The sequence below is a fragment of the Podarcis cretensis genome (genome assembly GCF_951804945.1).
Source record: "Podarcis cretensis genome assembly, chromosome: 4".
NCBI classification, from domain to species: Eukaryota; Metazoa; Chordata; class Lepidosauria; order Squamata; family Lacertidae; genus Podarcis; species Podarcis cretensis.
The window spans coordinates 56,068,798-56,089,339 of record NC_137173.1 but is presented as its reverse complement, the minus strand read 5'-3'; the positions used below and the strand labels follow the sequence as shown (position 1 = coordinate 56,089,339).

Below are 20,542 nucleotides of genomic sequence, written 5' to 3'. Positions count from 1 at the left end.
ATTCTTTTTCCACCAATGAGAAGAAGGTCTGGGCAGCATGAAAACACCACATAATAAATGCCTAATGTCTTAATGAAAACACTTATATTCAGTGGTGTCTGTATTAATAATCACCAATGGCTGCGAAAAGGATAGATGTTTAAGAAACCTTTAAGATCTGACCTGCCCAGTGAATAACTTTACATCTAGAAAATAGCATCTGTCTGGGACTTTGGGATTTTGTTGCTGGCAAAAGATACAGAACATCTGCGACAGCCATTCAAAGACAGGTGCAGTTGAGAATACTGACACCCCCCCCCCCAAGATCCCTCCTTCTGCATACATGTGCATCATTTTGACTCTGCATTTATCCATTCCATGGCCCCTGCAGGGTCAAACCATCAAAAAGAGTTCTTTTACAAGTCTGTTAATATGCAGAATCATCCTTTTCACTCGCAGAAATTACATGTTTGCTGCATTTCTATTGCAGTGGAGTTCAGAGTCATCTCCATGTTGTCTTATTTCTGTAATGAGGTAGCAGCTGCTGCTCATGGTTTTCATTCCTCTCCAAGCATGCAGGCAGATACACTGAAAGCGACACTTCAGAATCAGCTGCTGGTGCCTGACTATAAATGTTTCTGTGAGGGGAAGCCGATTGTTACTCAGCAGACAGGCAACTGTGGATGGTTAAGCAGCAGGAGAATACCGTCGGTGCCCTGCTGGGGAACCTGTCGCCCTCCAACTGTTGGTCCTCACAGCCACCCGAATGAATGCAATCCTTATGCAAAATTTAGAAGTGTACAAGTGCAACCTGCGACAAAATGTTGTAGTGTGAAGTGTTTCCTCTTCAGGATTCCAACCACTCCGTTCCATTACTCCCTCCCCACTAAGGTTTTCTCTTCTGCCCTCACCCCCAGGAGTGAGTCAATGGTCCCTGGCTCCTGAGCATTGGGCTGTTCTCCCCCTCATGATTTTAGGAAAACTTTTGCAAATCTCAGAGCTCACCCCATAAGCTTGCCAATACCTCCCTCTCACATGTTGGTAGTGCTGCTTTGGCTGCAAAAGCAACGGATGGCACTCAGAGCCTGGATATCAGAGATGTGAAGGGCACTTTGAACAAAAATGGCAAGCAGGGGAAAAAAGAAAAGGAAATGACCTGTTCTTCTGTTGGCACTTCAGCAGAATCAGCTTCTGCATCCTCTTCTGCGTTTGCCTCATTCTCCTCAGTTCCCTCTGTCTTTTCAATCTCCTGGCAACGGAGCAAAAAAAGAAAAACACAAGTAACATCGCAGAAGAGAAAATCAATTTAAACCAAAGAAATCTAGGATGGTATTCAACCAACATGTCCTGCCAGTGCAAGGATTTCTGGTCCTGCAGTTAGATTTCCCCCACTGCTCCCTTCATGTACACCCTCCCCAAATCTGCTTCAGAAGTTTGGGAGAAGCCCCAGAACAGTTTTAAGGGGTGTGCAGGGGCAGGAGGGGGAATATTCTGTTGAACATGCAGAAATCCTTGCTGATGGAAAATTCACATACTGCTACTCTGGATTCATTCTTCACCTCTGAAATGCATTTGGCAAATCTCATGTAATTGTGCTCACTGGATGGTTGTTAGCTTTCTCTTGTAAAAGTCAAGCTATTTTCCTGCATTTTTAAGCAGAAATGTTGCAGCAAGTTCAAAACGTTTAGCTCTCATAGGTCATGCTGTTCCTTCCGTATTAGGGATGGGGATGCTGCAGCCATCCAGATGTTGTTGGATTCCAAGATGGCCAAGAGTCGGGGATGATGGGAGCTGTAGTCCAACAACATCTGCAGGGCACTGAGTTGGCAAAGGCAGGCAATCTGAGTCATGCTGGGGAACTGTTGGCACTCACACAGAGTTTCTGGGAGATGGCAACATGGCTTCCAAAAAAGCACTTAAGTGATTGTTGTTATACAGAGATATTTATTTTTTTTAAAAAAAATCGCATTACTTCTTCAGTTTTCTGCTCTTCTCCAGAAACTTCACCATTTGGCACAGTCGGTATCTCCTCGGTAATCCTTCCCTCCTGTGATAAAAAATTCAAACAATATTCAGAAGTGGAGAGGGCAAGTACTGGGTTTGAATGTTTTACTTAGGGCTTATGTATTGTTGCTTACTTTGAAGGTCAGTATCTGTCTAGGTTTGTCTGGGTCTCGTGGCACAGACATGTGAGTTGTTGATTGAGGAACTGAGACTGACATGGGAGAGGCTGCAGAGTGGTTTATTGGTTTATCAAGCTTGCATATTTGATTTTTGTGTGTTCACTAGGTAACAGTGTGTTCGAGTAGACCTGAGTGGAAAGTATTTTAGCTGTCAAGAGACGGTTAATTGTGTTGGTGATTACATAGTGGGCCGAGAATATAACTATATTTGTTTCTTTTTCATCGTATGAGTGACTGGGAATGTTGTAGGGTGGGAAAAGTGAATTTCCCCCCTCTTTTCCTTAGCTGACAATTGCGTGTTTAAAAACTGAGGAAATAATATTTGGATTTTGTTTTGTAATTTTATTCTACTGCTTAGATTATATTTTGTTAATTATGTTAATTATATTTTGAAAATTATGTGTAATTTTCATTGTAATTCTGTAGTTGATTGTCATGTGTAATATTTTATTCTGATACTTAAAAGGATGCCCTGTACTGTTGTCAATTGTGGTGTTTTATACTGTGGTATTTCACCCCTAGTATTTTCTGTATTTGATCGTTATTGATGAAGCTGTTTTAAACTGTTTAGAGATTCTGCCCCTCTCCAAATACATGGTATATAAATTGTCTAAATATAAGTAAATAAACAAACCATGTAATGTGCATTTATATACACACTTGCATGTTTAAATTCTGTTTCTTTTTGTTTCTTGAAAAGTCATATAAAAACGTAATAGGATGCTTTCAATTCCATCAACACTGAAAAGCATCAAAGGTAGGCAGCAGTGGTTAAGAGCAAAGATCTATGCCTAAATTATTTTAATAAAGCATATTTATTGAGTAGATTGCTTTCACTAAAGTGAAATGATTGCTCATTTCTTTCAGTTTCATATTAGAAGAACAGAGTATGATCATTAACCGGCAAGGTACTCTGTTTTCTAATTCATTCAGTATAATCAAATCAAAGGGTTGTATCCAAAGCTAGTCATACTCAGAGTAGACTCAGTGAAATTAATCAACATAACTAACTTAGCTACATTCATTTCATTGGGTTTACCCTGAGTAGAACTTGGTGTATGGATACAACCCAAAGCAAAGATTTCTGCATTGGCATGCAAGTATTTTTCAGTACTGCATCATTTTTCTGAGCAGAAAAGTAGAAGCAAACAAAACAAGTAAGCTGTTTTGGGGGGGGGGTTAGTGTAGGCATGATCTTTAGGGTCCCCTCCCAGCCCACAATTTCATACCTCTCAAGTGGGATTCTGCAGAAAAAGAAGGCTTCTAAAGTGGTTCAATAATTTAATGACTTTGGCCAAGTCTGTTAACTATTGGTTGTAAACAAAGCCATTTATCACAAAGACACCACGAGCCTCTAGCAACAGCGGCACATGACAGGGAGCAACAACAGCACCATCATGTTCACCAGCAGGGGGGCAAGGCAAGAGGAGCTCTAGGTTGGTGGCTTCACACACCTGCAGGTGACAAGAAACCCGCCTGACCTCATCAGCACCTCACCATATCCCTGTCCTGGTAAGTGGCAGAGCCAATCTGCTTCTCCCCTCATGTACCCCTGCTGGTCTCTACTGACCTTTGCTCCAAGGAAGTCATATCCAAAGTATACACTGAGACCTCTTGCTGCTTGGAGATTGGTGTGTGTGTAACAATATACAAAAATATGCTTCCATATGCTGTTATTTTCTACCATAATGAATATTTCTTTCTTAAAAATAATAATCATAAAGCTGATTATAAGCAAGTACAGTGATACCTCGGGTTAAGTACTTAATTTGTTCTGGAGGTCTGTTCTTAACCTGAAACTGGTCTTAACCTGAAGCACCACTTTAGCTAATTGGGCCTCAGGCTGCCGCCGCGCCGCCGCCACACAATTTCTGTTCTCATCCTAAAGCAAAATTCTTAACCCAAGGTATTATTTCTGGGTTAGCGGAGTCTATGACCTGAAGCGTATGTAACCTGAAGCATCTGTAACCCAAGGTACCATCTGTAATAATAACAATCTGTAAGATACAGTGGTACCTTGGTTCTTGAACATAATCTGTTCCAGGAGTTCATTCGACTTCCGAAATGTTTGAAAACCAAGGCGTGGCTTCCAATTGGCTGCAGGAGCTTTCTGCACTTAAGCAGAAGCTGTGTCAGACATTCAGCTTCCGAAAAATGTTAGAAAACTGGAACACTTCTGGGTTTGTGGTATTCGGGAGCCAATTTGTTCATCAGCTAAGCTATTTGAGAACCAAGCTTCCACTGTACTTTAATGTTATAGCATTCTGAGTGGCTGCCTCTTCTGTGGCTACTGCTCTTATCACTTTAAATAGGTCTCCAAAACTTTCATAGTATTTTTTTTTAAACAACTTATCTCATTGTGTATTACGACGTGGACAAATTGAAGGTGCATTGTTGTGCATTAATAGACCAAAATCAAGAATCTTGACAACAGAGATGTCACTCCATCCTTTCAGCACAGCCAGCTGCCCCACAAGGCCACTCTAGTTTCAAATTACGTATTTGTATTAAAAGGGTGTGTGTGGTGGAAATCTTCCTCTAACTTACTACACCAGCTTGGTGACATGTCAGATTACTTCTCAGGCAGGCACCAGGAGCTCTTACAACTTCTTTTTCTAGTCTCCTTTCCCTCTGTACATCCTAAAACATGTTTTGTCATTCTCCCTTTAAAGTATGCCATGCTTTAAGAAACTACGGGGAGTCGCAATTTGGCTTTGGAAAGATTTGTTTACATAAAGGTAAAAGGTAAAGGTACCCCTGCCCGTACGGGCCAGTCTTGACAGACTCTGGGGTTGTGCGCCCATCTCACTTAAGAGGCCAGGGGCCAGCGCTGTCCGGAGACACTTCCGGGTCACGTGGCCAGCGTGACATCGCTGTTTACATAGTAATTTTTAAAAGGTCTTTGCTCCATTCACGCACATCATAAAGTAGCTTACATACAGGTTTCAATTCCACAAAGGGCATTGATCGGGGAAAAGATTTGGAGTCCTTGTACATCTCCTTAAAACGTATAAGCATTTTTGTGGGAATTTCTCCCAAATATACACATTTCTGTGCAGTTTTCAGTGTGATTTCCCCTAAAAAAGTGCATTTGTGTATGTTATTTTCATTAATATATGCATTTTAATGGCTACTTTACCCCAGGTTATATTTTTGTAAACATTACCTGGAGAATGGCATTGCAAAATTCGGGAAAGTGTGAATGTTGAAGGCTAGCTGTGTTGCAGTTCTCATATTGTTTCAAAAAGTGTGAATTAGGTAGGTTTGCCTTTAGATGTGAAATGAATTCAAATTATCCCCCGTCCCGACCTTCGACATCTTACTTTCAACATTCTGCTGCCTGCTTGTCCTATACATGGCTCGGCTTCAGCTGGAAGTAGCCCATGTTGTAGAGATACTGAGATGCAAGTATTTTGTTGCTGTAGCTCAGTGACAGAGTTCAACATTCCACATATGCACACTGGACTGGGGAAAAGCTCCTGTCTGAAATCCTAGAAAGGCACTGCCAATCGGAATGAGCAGCAGTGTGTTCAGAAAAGCACTGGAGTTCCTCATGCAGAAGCAGTTTTGATGTTGACTCATGTTGTAGAGTAATGCTGCCTTTGGGACAGAACAGATCACATGCCCAGTGCTGAGAGTCTAAACAATGGAGAGTCATGGGCTGTGCATGCCTATGTGAACCAAGGATTTGGTTGTTTTGCACAATGAACTTTCTTTTGCAGAAAGATACAGGGGGCTCCACAGAACTTGCACCATGAACTGTGATGATATGAAGACCTGGTTAATCAAGTTTAAGTGACCGAGATCCTAACAATTTGGGTGGTAATAGAAAATCATGCCACATGGAGACAACCTAGTAGTGAGAATCTCACTTAAAAGCAAAGTCAAGGATTAGATGGACCAGGTCATATAGCTTCTCTTAAATGGAAATTCCTGGTATTTCTGTATTATTGTTATGTGTGGAGTAAAAGCCCAGAGCCTCTAATGAAATTTCCTATTAAAGCCATTATTGTTTTAAACTAGCAACATTTCAGAATCTTAAGAAGTTCTAAGCACAGTTATTCAGAACCTGCTCTGCTAAAATGAAAGGGGCATCCATTCAACTATAATTGTTCGCTGCCATATTGAGTTGGGTGCAATCCATATCCCACTGAACGCAATGTTAAAAAGCAGGGTGTACTCATTATAAATTAGTGCAAATGGGTGGCTTTTGACAAATTCATAGCAAATTTTTATTGCAAGATCTGCATCAATTAGTCCTTAAAAGCTTTTTAGTCTCATGCAAAGACGATTTTTAAAAATTGCATAGCAGCCTACATTGTTTTACATGCTGCATCAGTGTCTAATTCATCACTAAATTAAGATGAATAAGTCTTGGCAAAGGTTATAAACATACCGATGAGCCTGGTGGAGGTGCGAGACCTAGGAATGAATAAATAATATTTTCTTCTTTTGCACAGAAAAATGAGTCAAAATCCTAAAAAGGAAATAGAAACACACAAACATAACAAATAGATAAGAAACATGTTCATAAGTACTAGATTCTGCAAACCTATTTAAAACACTGAAAATAGGAAGCAAAATTAGTGCTATACATTAGGCCACAGTCCTTCTGTAAATGCTAAGTATTGCTGTTTTGACAGTCAGCTAGGCATTAGAGAAAGATACTCTGCTAATGCTCAGAAAGGTTATTTCCATGACTGAGTTATGGAATTCAAATCAGGCCACAGTTCAAATTAAACCATTTTCTTGGCATGGATAAAAACAATGAAAGACACAGTCTTTTTAATGACTGCTGTTTTTTCCCCTTCCAAAGTGTGATTATCCAAGCAGACTCACCTGGCTGGAAGTGAACCATTTTGAAATTAATGGGTATTACTTTTGAGTAGACATGCAAGCAATGTACATGCATGTGTGAACCATGATAAAAAGCTACAACTGTTTGTCAAAATGAAATATCACAAACACCACCCCTTTCCCTCTTCTCTAACACTTCTCCCCCCGCCCCTTAAGTCCTGGGTATTTCCCCAGGCAACTTGGTTACTTGGAAAGTGATTTGGAAAGTTGGGTGCTCCCTGATCCGCTTCAACATGCTTTGTTAACAGCGTGATGCAACTCGGTAATGTGAAAGACTATCGCAAATAACCCTGATTTGCCTTGTTATTTGGGATATGCATAGAGGCAGTGCACACTCCTATCGAATACCACTTGCTGAGAAATGATGATGGAAAAAGGCTACCGTCCTCCTATGTGGCTTGGTGGCTTCAGAAGATGCATCAGGTTGGTCACTGTGGGAAATGCAATGCTGAACTAAAAAGGCCTTTAGTCTGACTCAGCAAGGCTCTTCTTATGAGGAAAGGGAGCTGTTTAATTCTAAAGCTCACATTGCACATTGTGAACTTTTGTCCAGGAGAATGCTTTCATGTTTTCCTAGCCACGTATTTAAAAGCAAAACAAAATTGTTCTTCAAACATCCTTAAGTGTTCAGTTTTGGTATTAGCCAAGCAGCTGTAGTAGGAGAAGGACTGTGAGTAACATCATGGGAGAGATGTTTCCTGCTACCTCACCTCCTGCTTTTGGATGCCTTATAAGAAGCTGCTTCAGGAGAGAGACTGTGAGTAGCATTATGGAATAAGCTGCTGTCTGAATGATGATGGCATGGGGCAATGATTCTTTGAGGAAGCCAAAGCCCAGACATTTGAGCAGACTCACTTGTTGTGGGCATAGCAGCAGTGGTTAGAACATCTAGAACCAAGGTGAAATTTTCCCCATTCCCTGGTTACATTTATCCTGATAGGTTGTTGTTTTTAACTTGCTGTGGCATTTGTTACATGTTGCTGATTTTATTGTTTATTACAAAATTATTCTTGCAGTTGTTGGTATTGTTTACATATTGTTGTTCTTGTAAGCCGCTTTGAGCAAAATTTCTGTTTGCTTTTGGAAAGGTGGCATGCAAATGAAGTGATGAGGATGACTTGCCATGTAACCACCTGTTTTCAGCTTAAGATTAAGAAAGAAGGGGACCATTCTATTCACCCAGAGCAGCAGGACAGAGATACTGCTTGTCTTTAGGTAGGTAGGTAGGTAGGTAGATACAGGCCATTTTATTTTTAATTTTAAAAAATTGTTTAGAGGCTGAGCCCTCCCTCTGCTGGACTCTTCAAGAATTGAAGCAATCGTTTAGCAATAGGGAACATGTGGCCCTCCAGATGTTGTTGGACTACAACTCTCATCAGCTCCAGCCAATAGTCAGAGATGATGGGAACTGTAGTCCATCAACATACAGAGAGCTGCATTTTGCTCGCCCTTATATTCTTTTTTTTTTTTTTAAAAAAAAAGCTTATTTTGCAAATAGCAAAAAAAGCTCTCCTCTCCACTTGCAATAGTTCCTTGCTAGTTCGTAATCCGTTTTTGTCCATTTTGGCCCTGTTCTGTAGCACACATCTCCACCACTTCTTTTTAAGAGCAGCCAGCCTGAAAGAAGCCATTGCCCACTGTAAGGAGATCCTCTCTGTGCCTTTTGGCTACCATCTCCCCATCGTAAGGGGACAGGGTGCTATTATGTTGGTGCTGCATTGGGGCTAGTGCAAATATTGTACTAAGAATATAAACTGGTTTTTCTAATCATCTGGAAAGGCCCTCAGACGAGTACTTTGGTATGTCAACTGCTTGGTGCCTAAAATAGCCTTGTGCAGAGTCAGAGATATTGTATATTACTAATTTAGAGTCTATGCAGACGTTCGATAGCAGCTGCTCTTTGGCAACATATATTCTACTATGCAGTTCTCTATGGAACTCTAATTCCACAAGTATGCGGAAAAGGGAATCTTTCAAAGTGGTTATTTTTTCATTGGCTCACATTAGTTTTTAAAATATGTTCATTCCTTGATGGTTGCTTTTTTAAAGGCCAAATTTCTGAGAAGATGTCTGTGTGGAAGCACCCACACCTGTAAGATGGCCATTACAGGTGGCCAATGCAGAGGGGCAGGGAGAGGTCAAAGATTTGAGCATCGCTCAGTTTGCTTTGCACCTCCTAACTGAGCCTGCTCACCTCAGAAGCAGTAGAGCAAAGGTGGGGAACATTTGGTCCTCCAGATGTTGCTCAACTACAACTCCCATCAACCCCAGTGAGCAGAGCCAATGGCGGCACATGCTGTACATGTTGAAGTAGGATTGTGTGGTTGGTTTCTGTGAATGGAATAGGGACCAGGTTTTATACTGATCTTTGCCTCAGGTTGAAAAATGTCTTTGGCCAGCTCTGATATCCTTATAGCTCTGTGTGTGAAAGAGCTAAAGTATGTTGTACATGTTATAAAACACAGTAAAACTGTACTTTCAGATTCAGGACCTGGACTATTCCTGAAAGGATCAGTTGCACCCCACTCCCTTTGACATTTATCATAGCTCTGACCCTAATTCTAAGAACTCAATCATACGTCAGAACATCTGGGCATGTTTAGCCTGGAGAAGAGGAGGTTAAGGGGTGATATGATAGCCATGTTCAAATATATAAAAGGATGTCACATAGAGGAGGGAGAAAGGTTGTTTTCTGCTGCTCCAGAGAAGTGGACACGGAGCAATGGATCCAAACTACAAGAAAGAAGATTCCACCTAAACATTAGGAAGAACTTCCTGACAGTAAGAGCTGTTCGACAGTGGAATTTGCTGCCAAGGAGTGTGGTGGAGTCTCCTTCTTTGGAGGTCCTTAAGCAGAGGCTTGACAACCATATGTCAGGAGTGCTCTGATGGTGTTTCCTGCTTGGCAGGGGGTTGGACTCGATGGCCCTTGTGGTCTCTTCCAACTCTATGATTCTATCTCTTACATTTATGATTACATTTTTCATACTTGGCTTCTAAATCAGCTGTTTGTATCCCATCCATTTGAATACTTGTTTTTGCTACAGGATGTGCATAAAGAAGAGGTTAGTTGAGAAAGCTGTTGCTATTTTGAAATGTTCTCCTACCTAATGTGAAGCTCCCTCAGGGGCAAGCCACACAAACAGCTACTATGGAGGCAGCTTTAAACTGTCATTTCTGGTTGCTACAACCATGGTGTAAGACATTACTGAAGGAGTGGATGCATAAAATAATCAGATCCATGTGTTGAACTACTGCACATATTTATTTATTTCCACTGAAAGTTTGAGGGATACAAAATGGAGTAATGCCAAATAAGGGGGGCGGGCATCAGCATTGTTTTTCCTATAGCCTGAAAGTATTTGATGGAAGGTAAAAATACTTATGGAATCCATCAGCTGTACTGTCGTGGGCTATGCTCTTACTTACAAAATGAATTTATTTATGGAAACTCTAAAATTTAGTTGGTTTATTTTAGGCTGGCGCACAGGTACTGCTTCCAAACCCTTATGCATGGATTTGCTATTGAGATCTGATGGCACATTCCCTACTGCAATCCATCCTAACTTCAGTATGAATTCACCCCTTTACTCCCCTGGAATTAGATGAAAAGGAGTGTGTTTAGCATATCAATGTCACTCTTCCTCACCCCCCACAACCTCTCCCAGCACAGGGATCATAATGATGGTAAAAGGACCGAGAACATTAGGCGTGCTCCCATTCTGTGTGTGCATAGAAGGTTCATTCTCTTAGTGTTTAATAGCCAGAAAATGCACAAACCAGTTCTTTCCAGTGTTTCTCCCGGAACAGTTCCTTTGCACAGCAATAATAAGTGGGGTGAATGGTGGGGGTGAGGGAACAACTTGGAGTAGCTATCTGCTTTTAACACACACCCTTTGGAAGCAATGTGGGGGCAGGGGAGATCTGCCCCTCTCAGGGGAATGGGACATCTTTGGATCCAATGGATCCTTAACTAGCACCAACCCAATCTGATCCCACCTTATTTCAGGACCCTGAACTTAGAGCCAAGGGTAGTTTTCTGTCCACCAAGCTCTTCCGGGACACAGCAAGGACCTCTGTGATGCCTATGCTATAACTTAAACCCGAACCCAGAACCATCTTGTGCAAGCAGTTCACAAAAGCGGGCATAACATTAACACAAACAGAGGACCAAGAAAATGTTTTACAAACTTCATGAAGCAAATCTGTACATTTTCTTTAAATCCCTAAACGTATTACACCTTTACACTTCTTACCCCACAATACTGTTCCTCATTGAATATTTGTGGAGGGAGGGGGATTCCATTTTGTGGCTTCTTTTCACCTGGAACATTCTCTCTCATCCATTTCCGGTTGTCTTCATCACAGGCTATGTCCAGTTCCTTAAAGTCAATCTTGTTGGCCTCTAAAAAGCCCACCACCTCTTGCTGTTTCTTCTTAATCTGGTTAGAAAAGAGAGAGAAAATTAATTTGATATTTCATAACTAAAATTTGTGGATATATCCAATATATTAACCCAGTGCCTTTTTTTCCTAAAAAAAATGTTTAGGGGTACTTTCATTTTGACTCAAGAAAATCACTGGGAAAGAAAATGAAGTCGCTATTGAAAGTGGTAACAACGAAACTGACCAATCACTGTGCTAGATTCCAACTCCTACTTCACACATTAAATACTCGCTTCCGTCTGAGACTCAGGAAACACCGTGAAAGGAAATGAGGCCGCCATCAGGGGTAGCAACAGAACTGACGATTCACTGTGCTAGAGAAGAAACTAAACAATTTTAAAAATGTAGTTTCTTCTCCCGTTAGATTCACAAAATGTTTAGGGGTATGCATACCCCCTGCATACTGTATTAACCTGTATTACAGGGTCACCAACTTTGGAGAACCAATGGGCACATTTTGAGGAAATGCTGTGATGGCAGTCACAAAATGGCTGGTGTTGGACCGTAGAATTAACATAAAATGGCACCCACATATAAAAGACCAGAAAAATAACTACAAAATGATGCAGGCATGACCTTGCATCAGTTCCCCTATCAATGCCAGGTGGAAAGGCACCCACACCAGCCACCATCATGCTCACTGACAGATAAGCTCTTTGCACCTCTCTGCTGTTCAGAATGGAAGTTACGGTTTATCTCTGAACTTTTTAAATGAGCTAAGATTCACCAAGCCTGTTATAAGCAATGCTAAAGTTATGTTTTGATTTTTACCCATTTGTTTTCTCTGTAATTTTTTTTTTTTAGCTACTGTAAATACCAAATTTGCTTTCAAAAATCCCTATAGTTTAAGCGTGTTCACCTGAAGCATGTTCCCATTCTTCTGCACTGTGGGCAGAATCCACCACCTTCCCAGTGCTAAAGGCCAAGCAAGATGCTCCCTGTGCATATTTCTTAGCATGTACTTGTGCTGTTGAGCTCCCATCAGGCATAAGGAATGTACTGGTAAAAAGCAGGTGCATCTGTGCAGCCAGTCTCCTAATTACAACAATATGAACATGTCTTGAAAAAGGGTTGTAATGATGGCAGATTCCTCAGCCAAATTCAGGGCAGGCAGCCACTGCGCAAATTCTGCTAATAACCCTAGACGCCAACTAAGTACATGCAATTTATTCTGAAACAGCACCGATCTCCTTGCCAACTTTATAGCAACTTAATTCCATGCTCAAATGTCATTTTGAATGAGGTCACAAAGATAATTTTTGCTTGTGACTCCATCATGCAATTTAAAATCCAATCTCCCCTCAGCAACATGTGTGAATGACAAAACTGATGAGGTCACGTAAGTAGCGTAACAGATTACATGGCTACATCCAAACATTTAATCCCCGCCCGCCCACCCCCATCTTTCAGGGAATCTTGTCCATCACTACAAACCTCTGGTAAACTTCAAAGAAGCCCCAGCATCCTTCAGAATACAGTTTGCAAGCCACTGTTCTTTCAGAAGGAATAGCACCTCCCCCTCAAGAGCAGGGTCACCTAAATGTATGGAAGGTGGTCAGGATATGTAGCTGATCCTAAAGTGAATGAGGAGCCATGAGGGGAGAAAAAAGACCATTGCTACACGCAGAGACCATTGGTACACTCACAAAAAGAGAACACAGATTTGCCTAAAATTTATGTATGTATAAATGATAATTCAGAAATAATTACTAATCTAAATAGTAACACAATAAATGTCACCATAGCGGGCAAAGCTGTGACCAGGTAATTTGTGTATATGCCCCGTCTGCCTGGTCAGGTGCTAATTGTTAATCTTCAGAATCTCTGCTCTCCCTTCTTATGGTTCTTTATGTTTAAACTAGGTATGGACTGGACAGCCCTTCAAATAGAGAACTCCTTACAATAGAAAACTATTTACTGTAAAGTAGGACACACATCTACCCTAGGTGTCTGTGTTGCTATTCTTAAGGGAGGCAGGGCCATGGGGTCTTGGAATTGAGATTTTTGCAGCAGCAGGGAGGGAATTTAACATTGGCCTGCAAAGCTGGTGTGTTTCTTTGCTTTGGTACAGTGGAAAAAAACCAATGTATGTTTGACTATGGGCTGACACAGAATTACCTGTGCTTACGGTTTCTGTTGTAGCTTCGCACGGGATAATTTATCGGTTTTCTTTTATTGAATTATGAGTTCAAACCTTAGACGTGACCAAACTCATCGTTTTGTTTATCCCTTGGAAACCAGTGGTCTACTAAAATTAAAACAAAAACTCAGCACATTGCTATTTCATCAAACTCCTGCTGTATAATAAAGTCAGAGTTTCAGTACATTAGATTCTATAGAACCAGAGTTGTAAGGTAATCAAGACAATCAACTGTTGTCTAGTTCAACCCTTTCCCAACCACATAAATCACAAGTTGCCAACATGGCACCCATAGACAACGGTGTGCTTGCCAGTACCCTCTGTACTTTGGAGGGTATCCCCTCAAAAACCACAATGCACAACAGATTATTTGCTCTTCCTGCTCATTTCCTGTTTACACTGGATCAACCTCTCCATTGAATACATCCCCCTAAACATGCCCATGTTTCACTGGATGCCAGGACAGGAAGTACATGACTGATATAGGTGCTTATTCCCCCACTGATGAGGCAACTGGTGAGGAGAGCATGCCCACACTATTCTGTGCTCCTATCTCCATTTCTTCTCTTTCATATGTGGCATCCATTATGCCATGAAATGATGTCACAGCAGGCATTTTTTGTTACACATCACCCAAACATTTTGTGTTATGTGCCACACCTATCACCACAGCCATTTAATGTTATGCAACAACCCCCCACAGCATCCATCTTGTGAGTGGTGCCCACAGCACTTCCTCAAAATTCCAAATGTGCCCCCTGGTCCCGGAGGACTGGCAACCGCTGGCATAGATTAAACTACAGAAATCAAACCATATTGTGCTCCAAGGCAGAAAGGGGGTTCTTTGCAGAAAGATGCTTGCAGAGCACATGGTGTTTTTGCTCCTCTCTTAAGAGTTGTGAAACCACACCGTTCTTTTTTTAAAAAATAAAGATTTACTATGTGCTGAGAGTGACAGTGTTTAGGGACATGATGAGGGGGAGGGTTTCTTTTGAAAGAATTTGGTGCTTCAAACCTTAAAGTACTTTTAAAAGGTTATTTGTAGTTACTTGTTATTGTTTTATATTGTGCCATCAATTTGTATGGCAATTTCCAGAGTAACATAAAAACAAGCAGTTCCTGTGTCAAGTAGCTTACAGTCTAAGTTTCAAACAGTGGAGGGTCACAAAGGAGGAAGAGAGAATGCAAGGAATGTTAACAAGCAACACAAAAAGAGGTAGATGTGACTGAATACAGATTTAGACTTCATTTTGATGGAGAGTGAGGACTAAGGCTTAAGCTAAACACTTTATTGAATCATAGAGCTGGAAGGAACCCAATGCTCATCTAGTCCAACTCCCTGCAATGTAGGAATGAAGTTATGGTGAAGTTGTGATTTTATTCGCCCCCTCATGTGCGCGATTTTTATTTTCCAGCCTCTCAGGACATGACAACAGAAATTATGAAAAACTAACCAACTACTAACTTCATTCCTGGAGACACTCCACTGTGATACTAATTATTCCCTTACAGCGGCAGAAGCAAATAAAAAGGGTCTTTTGTTATACTATCCACAAATTGGCATAAATCTTTGTGGCTGTTCTTTTCATGTTCCAGTGCATTTCTGAAAGTAAGGAGGTTCCATCATTCTCCTTGTGTTTTGAGCAGAAATTAGCCGGCAGGAATTTTATATCACTAACTTTCTCGTTTGAGGAAGTTCTGAATGGCTAGATTCTACTAGTCACTAGAATAATTTAAAAAGTCATTAAAACAGCTGCTTTCAAAAAGCTAAAAGGCAAACCTCAGTTCTGGTATCTGAAGAAGAAATTTGACTTTGGAATAGAAGCAGGTGCTCTGCAAGAAATGCAGTCCATCCACACATGTATATTTTAACTCTATCCCTTCCTTGTTTAGACTTCTAGCCATTTTCTTACATTCTAAGCCATTGTTTATAATTCTCAGTTTGTATTTTTAACTCAACATTGTGCCTCACAAAACAGGGGTAGGAGGGTTTCATCCAAAGATTGAAACTTGAAGTTGCCTTTTATCACTGTAAAACATACTATTAGTAGGCTGACAAGCTTCTTTTTCAAGGGATTTTAAAGTTGTATAAGAATGATTCTGAAGTGGTCTTGCTGAGAAGTAAAGAACATTGAATTTATACTTCATCCTTGGCCCATAAGAAAATAAAAAGACACACACCCATTTCCCGAACAGTGAACTGCATGAAATCAAGATTGTCAACAACATAATTCACCATCTATTTGAGTGGAAAGACTTGGATTTCTCAGTTCGCCCTTTAAGCGCAAATAAATTGTCTTAAATCCCAACAGGCTAACTATAAAGTAGACTCAAGTAAAATGAAGAAGAACAAAAAGCCATATGGTGCTTCTGTCACAACTCAGTATTCAATATCTAGAGTAACTCTCAGATGACAGTTAAACTTTGGAGCAGAATGTTATGCACTGGTTTTAAGTGCTGCTATGCAAAACACCATAGATAACAAGGCAACTTGTGTATAGCAAGTGGGACAGGATGATCCTAGTCCGCCATACTTGCCACAGATGCATGTACATTAGTATAGTACTGGAACAAGATTTGGGAACAAGATTTACAGCTCCATGCAGTAAATGAAATATCCTCAACATACTTGTTTAAAAGTAAATCATACTGATTGCAATGGAACTTCCTATAAAGTAAATGTGCATACAACAGGGATGATGAATTCAATTTCACTGACGTTTTGTGGATTCCACTACAAATATATTAGATAGGTATACAAATTGTTGATGCAAAATGCTAGTAGTTGTTCAGTGCATAGTTAGCATTGCTTGCATGTATGTGTGTTTAAGCTGCTTTTGAGGTTGTGGTCATATTGTTTAAAATGTTATCTGTATTGCAAAAAAGAGAGAGAGAGATGTGAAATGCAGGTGGTAGTGGGAGTCACATGAATTTGTATAAAGTGAAGTACCTTTAAAATGCAAACCACTCTGAGCCTTTGGGGGAAGTTATAGTATACATGAAGGGACACGGGTGGCACTGTGGTCTAAACCACAGAGCCTAGGGCAGGGGTCAGCAAACTTTTTCAGCAGGGGGCCGGTCCACTGTCCCTCAGACCTTGTGGGGGGCCGGACTATATTTTGAAAAAAAGAAAAGAATGAATTCCTATGCCCCACAAATAACCCAAAGATGCATTTTAAATAAAAGCACGCATTCTACTCATGTAAAAATACGCTGATTCCTGGCCTGTCCACAGGCTGGATTTAGAAGGCGACTGGGCCAGATCCAGCCCCCAGGCCTTAGTTTGCCTATCCATGGCCTAGGGCTTGCCAATCGGAAGGTCGGCAGTTCGAATCCCCGCGACAGGGTGAGCTCCCATTGTTCGGTCCCTGCTCCTGCCCACCTAGCAGTTCGAAAGCACCTCAAGTGCAAGTAGATAAATAGGTACCGCTCCGGCGGGAAGGTAAACGGCGTTTCCATGCACTGCTCTGGTTCACCAGAAGCTGCTTAGTCATAATGGCCACATGACCCGGAAGCTGTCTGCAGACATACACCGGCTCCCTCAGCCTATAGAGCGAGCAACCACAGAGTTGTCCACGACTGGACCTAATGATCATGCGTACCTTTACCTATACCTTATAAAAAGTTACAGATCGGTAGCTGTGTTGGTCTGCCATAGTCAAAACAAAATAAAAAAATTCCTTCCAGTAGCACCTTAAAGACCAACTAAGTTAGTTCTTGGTATGAGCTTTCGTGTGCATGCACACTTCCTTATAAAAAGGTAAAGGGACCCCTGACCATTAGGTCCAGTCGCAGACGACTCTGGGGTTGCAGCGCTCATCTCGCTGAAAATAATGGAAGGATGATTTATAACAGGACACAGATGCCTATGATAAATAAACAGGAGTGTAACAGGAGGCATTTAGGGTGCAATCTTAACATCAATTACCTGGCAGGAATCCCCACTGAAGTCAATAGAACTTACCCCCGAGTAGATATGGTTAGGATGGTGGTGTTAGAAGAATACTATTCCTATTTAAAACAAAAGTGCTAGGGAATCCAGTGAATTAAAAATGCCTTCTTAGACTCTTATACACACCCCAATTCACACTAGTAAGAATATGCTAAGCCAGTAAGAGGAGTCTGAGGTTCTTTGTCTCCATATCCAATCCTTTTCTGACTATACTCATAACATGGATCATATATACTACTGGAGGTATTAAGTTCTGCCACATGACAATCCACTACAGTGGAACAACTAGGGTTGCAACCTGCTTAAAGAAATTTAATTAATGAATCCTATTTGTTTTAGTTGATCAATCTAGCAATTTCAGTTGTTGTTTTTTAAAAAAAGTACATTTCTAAACCAAGAAGCTTTACCCCACAATCCTGTGCATATCCATTCTGAGGAAAGTCCCACTGAATTCAATGAGTCTTAGTAAATATAGGACTGTAGCCTCATGCTTGGGATTACACTATAAGCACTGCATCCTAATTACAGGTGTGGGACAATGTTATATTTGCAGGTGGTGAGCAAATGGCATCATCCGTTATACACAATCAAATGCAAATACGATTCTCTTTGAAGTATATTGGGCCAAATGGAAGCTCTGCTACCCAGGTGCTAAAGAGAGCAGCCTGCAGTTGCGGAAAAGACAAGCTTTTCCATTTAGTCCTTTTCAGTCCTTCTGCTCTGGAAACTTCTTGAGGTTGTGTTGGTGCAAGCCAGTTAGCAATGCAGCCTAGGAGCTATGTGCAAGCAGCAGTCAGTTTGTTTAGAAGTGTCACTGTGACTGATTGCTCAGCCAGGGCTGCAATTTGAGCTCATGTGGGAACTGGATATAAAAGGAAACAGTTCATGCCCAGGTCCCACCTTCCAAACTTCTCAGTGCATGCCGTTTGCTAGCTTCAGCCAGCATAGCTGTTCTGATCACTTAACAGTAGGCATGCTCAAAACTCACGGTAAGAAAGATTTAAAATGTTAAGATAGCAATGCTAAGATAGCACGTGCTTAATTTTTGTGCATATGATCAGTACCCCTTATATAGCAATATTTCTCAAAAGAAAAAGTCTACACACCACAACCAAGCCTGATGATCATTATTGTTTCAATAGCAAAAGTAGAATGCTTTAAAAAGAAAAAGAAAAAGAAAGATCTGCAAAACTTGCTAAAAGGAATATATTGTGCAAAGGTTGTTTTTTTCACTGATGTACAGGCATGCACAAAGATGTGGCATTACTCCACAGGGCAATCCTACTCAGAAGAATGTCCCCGTGAGTTCAAGTAGGCTTACTCCTGAGGAAGTAGAGTATTTCAGCCTCCGTGTTTCTCTGCACCTTGAATCAGTCGGGAAGATTGCGGTGCGCCTCCGTTTAAATAATAACGGACACGTGTCGCTCTGTTTCGGTGGACTCAAACCCGCTTCATGAGATGCATTAAGCTGTTAACTTTAACTGCAGCTGCAGACCAATCCCATGGCCCTCCTGGAATTGCAAAAAAACCAGAAGACACCCAAGACGTGCCATTCGGTACGTATGTGCACCACGCCCCTTTCCTCGTCAACAAAGTCCTTCCCAAAGCTTCTGGAAGCTCTTACCCGTGGGAACGTACATCGCCCGGCTATACCTACCATGGTAGACCCCGAGGACGTCGCTACGAACACTTTGATCACCATTCCGACGACACCCAGAGGGAACCCGCAGCAAGGGGAAGGGGAAGCAGCAGCAGCAGCAGCAGCAGCAGCAGCGCGCCTTCCGTGTCAGCTCAGGCGCGAGAAGCGCAGCGCGCGGCCCTCTTTGACCGGAGCAGAGCGAGAATCCCCGAAGAATCCCCGCGACTCCTGGGCTCTGCTGGTTCCCTGCCGTTCCCACCCCACCCCCCACCCCCCACCCCGCTCCGCATCAGCTCATTGGCTCCAAGGCATTTGGGGAGCAGACGGGCCAGGGCACGATTGGCTGGTAAAAGTATCCATTGCAGGAGGACTTGCACCTGCCCCCCGCGCTCGTCGCTTTAGATTGACCGGGGGACAGCCCTTAAAAGGCCAGGGACGGCGTTGCACCAATCCAGGCAAGGGAGGGCAAGGCGGGCAGGGAGGGGAGAGGAGAGGAGAGAGACAGCTATGTGGGGCAGCTTTTTTCTCAATCGGCTTCTTCTGCGTCCAAGGGCCTGCATATACCCTCTTGTCAAAGCAGGGCACGTCATGTTCTGTACAGGCAACCGGGAAAAACTTTCGGGTTGTTTTTTCCTTTTCCCAAAAGGAGGGAAGTAGAAACTATGAAAGAGCTGCCGCGGAAACAAGAGTTCAGGTCCCAAGCTTGCTCATTTTTAAGGCGGGTTGCAAACCAGGATCCAAAAGTGAGAACAACACGAAAAGGAATGAGGTAGAAAGGCCATTGAAATGCGCTGGCTTCTCCATGGCCATTGGTCCAGTGATTGGTTGTTTATCACACACAGTGGATTTTAGGACTGCTCCCATAAATGGCCAGGCAAAAAAAAACAAAGAAAGAATTGGCATGCATTGAGATGAGGTGGATCCTGCACCCTGACCTGCCAAACTCTGGATGAAAAGCATCAGAATGTAAAACTAATGTGGACCCTGCTTCCTCCAAAATCTCAAGTTTTAGTACCTTGTATAACTACTAAACATGCCCTTTTGAATGGTGTGTTCTCTAATGCTCCGTTCTCTCTCTCTCTGTGTGTATGAGAGTGATGGGAAATGTTTTATGGTTTTATTTTTACCAAAAAATTAGACATTTGACAGTTTCAATAGACTCTCGATGCTGCCAGCAACGTAGTTACTTATTCCAAAACGAAGACCAGTGACATTTCTCCAAACCACGTATTTGAAAAAAAGAAACCTATCCAGATTTCCACTCATTTCAGACAGCAGAGATGTCAAAGGCATAGCTGTCAACTATTCCCATTTTTTAAGGGAAATTCCCTTATTCCGAATAGGATT

The 20,542-nt window shown here is 41.8% G+C and overlaps 1 protein-coding gene across 3 annotated transcripts in view; it reads right to left on the bottom strand.

The window, feature by feature from the left end:
• SH3BGR (SH3 domain binding glutamate rich protein) overlaps positions 1–19,450 on the bottom strand; it is a 36,436-nt gene extending 16,986 nt beyond the window's left edge. The window contains exons 1-5 of one of the 3 annotated variants that reach the window (XM_079974978.1): positions 19,181–19,450; positions 11,276–11,461; positions 6,559–6,639; positions 1,952–2,026; positions 1,136–1,228 (exon numbers count right to left, since the gene is read on the bottom strand). In XM_079974978.1, the coding sequence (XP_079831104.1) occupies positions 1,136–1,228; positions 1,952–2,026; positions 6,559–6,639; positions 11,276–11,461; positions 19,181–19,258 (513 nt within the window). In that variant the 5' untranslated portion in view covers positions 19,259–19,450. The remainder of the gene's footprint in view (positions 1–1,135; positions 1,229–1,951; positions 2,027–6,558; positions 6,640–11,275; positions 11,462–19,180) is intronic. The other 2 variants (XM_079974977.1, XM_079974979.1) reach the window with 2 other exon arrangements.
• Between the last annotated feature and the right edge of the window lie 1,092 nt (positions 19,451–20,542).